General features: G+C 33.8%; 1 protein-coding gene across 1 annotated transcript; it reads left to right on the top strand.

Annotated features, from left to right (window-relative positions):
• Window positions 1-5,114: 5,114 nt before the first annotated feature.
• Window positions 5,115-6,074, top strand: LOC124971190 (zinc finger protein 420-like; the record flags this gene model as incomplete). The annotated part of the gene is made up of 1 exon (XM_047534975.1): window positions 5,115-6,074. A coding segment is annotated over one exon (960 nt), but the record flags the coding sequence as incomplete, so codon positions are not given.
• Window positions 6,075-6,431: the final 357 nt, after the last annotated feature.

The following is a 6,431-nucleotide window of genomic DNA, read 5'->3' as shown; positions in this document are numbered from 1 at the left end:
TTGATATGCTATTTTTATAGGACTTTGATGTAATGCTAGGTCATTGATTTGTTGACTTTCTCTTCTTTTATTGAATGTGCTCCATACAATGCATTTTCCTCTTAGCATCCCAGAGGTTTTGATATTTTGTATCATTGTTCTCATTTGCCTCTAAGAAATTTTGTTATCTCCTCCCTGATATCTTCTGCTATTCATGCATAATTTGATAGTGTATTATTTAGTCTGCAGATGTTGTGTACTTTTTAGTTTTTTTCTCATTAATTTCTAATTTAATCCCATTATGATTTGATAAAATACAGGGTAGTATCTCTATTTTTTTTTGTATTTGCTAAGAGTAGCTTTGTAGCATAGCATATGGTCTATTTTAGAGAAGGCTCCATGTACTGCTGAGAAGAACATGTATTTGCTCGTTCATGGATGGAATGTTCTATATATGCCTGTTAAGTCTAAATTATTGATTGTGTTATTGAGTTCTATGGTTTCTTTATTCAATTTTGGTTTGGAAGATCTATCCAGTGGTGACAGATGTGTTAAAGTCTCCTATTATTATTGTGCTGTGGTCTATTTGTTTCTTGCAATTGGAAGGATTTGTTTGACATACGTGGATGCGCCATTGTTTGGGGCATAAATATTTATGATCATTATATCTTGCTGATTTATGCTCCCCTTAAGCAGTATGAAATGTTCTCTTTTATCTCTTCTCACTAACTTTGACTTGAAGTCCACTTTATCTGATATGAGGATGGAAACCCCCACTTTTTTACTGAGTAAGTGTGTGGGGGATGTTTTCTCTCATCTTTTCATTTTTAGTCTGTGGGTGTCTTTTACTATGTGATGAATCTCATGAAGGCACCATATTTTTGGGTCCTTTTTCTTAAAATTCATTCTGCCAGCCTGTCTTTTGATTGATGAATTTAGGCCATTAACAGTCAGGGTTATTATTGGGTTATGGTTTGTATTCCCGGTCATTTTGGCTTATTTTTGGTTTTCAACTTGACGTGGTTTCTCATTTGATTGACTTTTCCTTTAAGGTAGTTCCTCCCTTTGCTGACTTACATTGTTGTTTTTCATTTCTTCCTCATGGAATATTTTGCTAGGAATGTTCTGTAGTGTAGTCGTTTAAGTTTCAATTTTTTTAACTTTTGTATTTCATGGAAAGATTTTATTTGGTCATCAAATCTGAAGGTTAGTTTTGCTGGGTACACGATTCTTTGTTGGAAACCATGTTCTTTCAGAACTTGATATATGTTGTTCCAGGTCCTTCTAGTTTTAGGGTCTGGGTTGAGAAAACTGGTGATATCCATATTGGTTTTCCCTTATAAGTAATCTGATGCTTTTCTCTCACAGGCTTTAAAATTCTAACTTTAGTTGTAATGTATCAAAAGAGATTGGTTGTTAGCATGAGAAAAGGGAGACAGAGACTCCAAGAAAACAGATAAGAGTAATGTACTGAGTGAGAAAGATAAAAAAATAGAAAATTAGAAATCATAGTAATAATACTATTTATTTAAAAATTCTACAATTAAACTATAATACTCTATTCAAACCACCCAGTCTTCAGTAGCCTGATGCATGAGAGATACTTGATAATGTTCTGTCCCAGGATGAGAACTGCCCCAACTAAAGATGGTGGTGCCCAGGTGAGGAATTATCCCTGATAATGGGCAGAGTCAACCCCACGTGTTGGTAGATGAAAAGCCACAGTGTGGCACTGATACCTTGTGGGGTGAGGCAGCCAGACTGCATGGGGTGCAACAATGGAGATACACAGTCTGGGACTGGGTGGTTCTAGAGATCCATAAGCATGATGGCTGGGGCTGCCAAATTTATATTTTGATGAGCAAAACTCAAGTTTCTGTAAATCATGGTGGGTGTTATATATTATATAATTCTTTTTAATTTGTACTGAGAATTGAGGCCAGTGGATTTTACAACTGGTCAATAACCCTTTTTGATTTTTAGTGTTTTGCTACATTGCTGAGGCTGGTCTTGAACTGGCACTCCTTCTCTACTGAACTCCTGAGTCACTGGGATTATATTTGCCATCATGTCTGACTAGTGAATTGTATCCTTAGTGAATGCTACTAGAATATATGTAAATTTTATTAAAAATAAACTTGCTAATTATGTGAAATAATGCATGTATTCATTCATTAGATTTAGTCATTTGTATGCTTTAAAACATCAAGATGTACAAAAAGTTAATCAATAAATAGAAAAATTATGAACATTAAATGTGAGACCTTTTTGTTGATCTCTGTGATTTGACTTCATTAAGGTTATACTGACATCAGCTGTGATAGACTTTTGTTGCCTCTCAAACGTGTCTTTATGCTGTATCTTCTCTAGATGTGTATCTTTCCCCAATGTAAATGTTTATCCATATTTCTTTTTAAGAACCAACCATTTTTTAAACCCCTGATGAATATTTTTGGTATTGTCATCCAAAATCTACCTGTTATCTCAGGTCACTGGTGGAGACAAAACTAGCTTTTATAAAGTTTTCAAGAAAGCAATAAGTGTTTGTATATTTCAATTTTCCCTTTTCCTAGTGAGAGAGAATAAAGGGGTTGATAGTGTTTCCTTATTCTTTAATGTCCTACTGTGGAGTAGAAATGCCTGTGTGTATAAAAGTGACACATTTTTCTTCCCTCTTTTATGTGATACTCTCTAGTGTGCTCATTTGTGATTCAGTAAAATCTAAGATGGTTTTGGAAGTTCTCACAAGTCAATTTTTTCTCATACATTGTTGTGAAGTTTATTTTCTAATTTTTTTTTTGGTTCTCAGTTTTACATGACATTTGAATTCATTTTGATGAAATTATATAAGCATGGGCTATATCTTATTCTAATTGGGACCTAACTTTTGTGGTGGTCATGCTGTTGGGATTCACTTAGGCATTCTCATATGTGCCCATAGGAAAATTATGTTGGATTTATTCTACTATCTTTCCTATTCATATCCTCCTTACATGATGATTTCTTTATTCATTTATGTTCCAGTGGGCATCTAGTTGGTTCCATACCTCAACTGTTGAGAATCATGCTATTGTAATTAATGTGACTGTGTCACTGTGCTATGTTCATTTTAAATTTTTTGGGTATATGCTGAGGTAACATGAATTTTCATCAGAGGAGGGAATAAAATGTTCATTCCAAAAGATGATAAAGGGGAGGTATGGAAAATATGGCATCGAAAATTTACATTTAAGGAAAGAATGGGAATATGTAGAGGAAAGTAAACATCAGAAAATTTGCCATGATGAATGTATAATGTGAGATGTCTATGTAATAAGTGGGTCAGATGGTGGTTCCATTCATAGTTTGGGGGGTTTTATTTGTACTAGGAATTGAGCCCAGTGGTGTTTAACCACTTAGTCACATCCCCAGTCCTTTTTATGTTTTATTTAGAGACAAGGCCCCCTTGAGTTGCTTAGGGCCTCACTAAGTTGCTGAGTTTGGCTTCAAATACATGATTCTACTACCTCAGCCTCCCAAGTCCATTCCTAGATTTTGTGGAATCTCCATACTGCTTTCTAGAGGTGTTGGCCCAATCTGCAGTCCTACAATGTATGGACATCCCTTTTCCCCACATCCTTGACATCATCTGTTGTTACATGTATCCTTGATAATGGCCATTCTGACTGCAGTGAAGTAGAATCTCCGTACAGTTTTAATCTTTATTTCTCTAATTGCTAATGTTTGAACACATTTTATATGTTTGTTGATCCTTCATGTTTCTTCTTTCGAGAAGTGCTGGTTAAAATACTTTGCCCATTTATTGATTAGGTTATTTGTTTTTGTTTATCTATGGAGTAATGTGGATCTTGCATTTGCTTTCTGCTCCCCTTCTGACATCCTCACCTTGATAATAACTTCATTTTTTAGGAATGTAAATGCACAAGAGTATAGCAAGTAAAATAACTTGTTCTTTTGATTTCTTTCAGTTATGCATGCTCATCGAACCTAAGAATTTTCATCAGAGGAGGGAATAAAATGTTCATTCCAAAAGATGATAAAGGTGAGGTATGGAAAATATGGCATTGAAAATTTACATTTAAGGAAAGAATGGGAATATGTAGAGGAAAGTAAACATCAGAAAATTTGCCATGATGAATGTATTAATGTGAGATGTCTATGTAATAAAATTTTTACCATAAATAGATATCAAGAACATACAAAATCTCAAATAAACATCAATTTGTGCTGGTCAGTTTTGAGGAGTGTTTTGGGTATCTTGAAAATGTATCTCCACCAAATTTTTGGTAGCATAACTTTCCTCTGAAAGGAAATTTGGAAAATATAATATGGAATCTATTACATGCTTAAGTTCATAACAAGAAAAATTTGAAATGTAGTATTAGTTAAATTTTCACTCAAACATTTGTATGGACAAGAGATTTAAAAATAAAGAATAAATGATTAAATATTATCAGATTGATTTTAATTAATGAAGTCTGTTATTCTCAATTCAACATATAATTCTTCCTTGTGCCAAAACATAACATTTTATTGAATGTAGGAAGATCTGTACTTACTCATTTTTACTTAATCAAAAATCAGGTGGAGATATTTGATGAGAATTTCATGTTTATATTAAAACTTTTAAAACCTGTTAGTCAGGTCTGTGCCACAAATAAATTAAGTGCATTTTTATTGACAAAAAAGTAACAAAGCCATTAAACTCATAAATACTTAATGCTTTTCTCAAATCCTAGAAAATAACAGAGTGCTCATTTTACAAAGAAACTTTACAAAGGTAATGAATGCAAAAAAGTATTTCATCAATGCTCAAAATTTATCATTCAAGCATCCATATTCAAGGAAGAATTGCAAATAAAAAGAATTAGGAAGAACTTTAAATAAAATCACAAGCATTGTTCTTTGCAAAAAAATTCATATGAAAAGAATGCCATACAAATTTAAGAAATGTGTTAAAGCATTTAAAACTCTCTCTACCATTTATCACAGCAGCAATAAATGCTACAGATATGAAGATTGTGACAATGCTTTTAATCAGAGGTCAGCCCTTACTAAACACAAGGTTTGTGCTAGAGAAACACTGCGAATGCATAGAATGTGGGAAAGTATTTCTTCAATTTTTAAACCTTACTAAACACCAGAAGATTCATAGTGATGAGAGACCATATGAATGTAAGGAATGTGGCAGAGGCTTTAAGTATAATGCAGCCCTTACTCAACACCAGAAGATACATACTGGAGAGAAGCTGTACAGATGTACAGAATGTGGGAAAGCATTTATTCAAAATTCACAACTTACTCACCATCAAAGGATTCATAGTGATGAGAGACCATACAAATGTAAGGAATGTGGAAGAGATTTTAAATACATCTCAACCCTTACTCAACACCAGAAAATCCACAGTGGAGAGAAGCCCTACACATATAAAGAATGTGGGAAAGCATTTATTCAACTCTCTAATCTTACTTGCCACCATATGGTTCATAGTGATAAGAGACCATACAAATGTAAGGAATGTGGAAGAGAGTTTAAACACATCTCAACCCTTACTCAGCACCAGAAGATTCTTACAGGAGAGAAGTCCTATACCTGTAAAGAATGTGGGAAAGCATTTATTCAATTTTCAAAACTTACTGAACACCAGAGAATTCATAGTGATGAGAGACCATATGAATATAAGAAATGTGGCAAAGACTTTAAGTATCATAAATCCCTTACTCAACACCAGAGGATTCATAGTGATGAGAGACCATATGAATGTAAGGAATGTGGCAAAGACTTTAAGTATCATAAATCCCTTACTCAACACCAGAGGATTCATAGTGATGAGAGACCATACAAATGTAAGGAATGTGGAAGGGATTTTAAATACAGCTCAAGCCTTACTCAACACCAGAAAATTCATACTGGAGAGAAGCCCTATACGTGTAAAGAATGTGGGAAAGCATTTGTTCAATTTTCAAACCTTACTTGGCACAAGATGGTTCATAGTGATGAGATACCATATGATTGTAAGGAATGTGGCAAAGGCTTTAAGTGCAGTACAGCCCTTATTAAACATCAGAGAATTCATAGTAATGAGAGTCCATAAAAAATATAGAATGTGGAAGAGATTTTAAATACATCTCAAGCCTTAATCAACACCTGAGGATTCATAGTGGAGAGAAGCCCTACATATATAAAGAATGTGGAAAAACATTTATTCAAATCTCAAAACTTATTCAGAAGAGAGGATTCATAGTGATGAGAGATCATACAAATGAAAGGAACGTGGCAAAGCTTTTAAACTCATCTAAACTCTTACTCAACACCAGATTCTTAATACTGGAGGGAAGTCCTATATGTGTAAATAATGTGGAAAAGCCTTTATTCAGATCTCATACCTTATTCAACACCAGACTGAAGAGAGACTATATTGAATATAATGAATGTGGCAAAGGCTTTAAGA

The sequence above is a fragment of the Sciurus carolinensis genome, chromosome 19 (assembly GCF_902686445.1).
Source record: "Sciurus carolinensis chromosome 19, mSciCar1.2, whole genome shotgun sequence".
Classification (NCBI taxonomy): Eukaryota; Metazoa; Chordata; class Mammalia; order Rodentia; family Sciuridae; genus Sciurus; species Sciurus carolinensis.
This window is presented reverse-complemented; position numbering and strand designations above follow the sequence as displayed.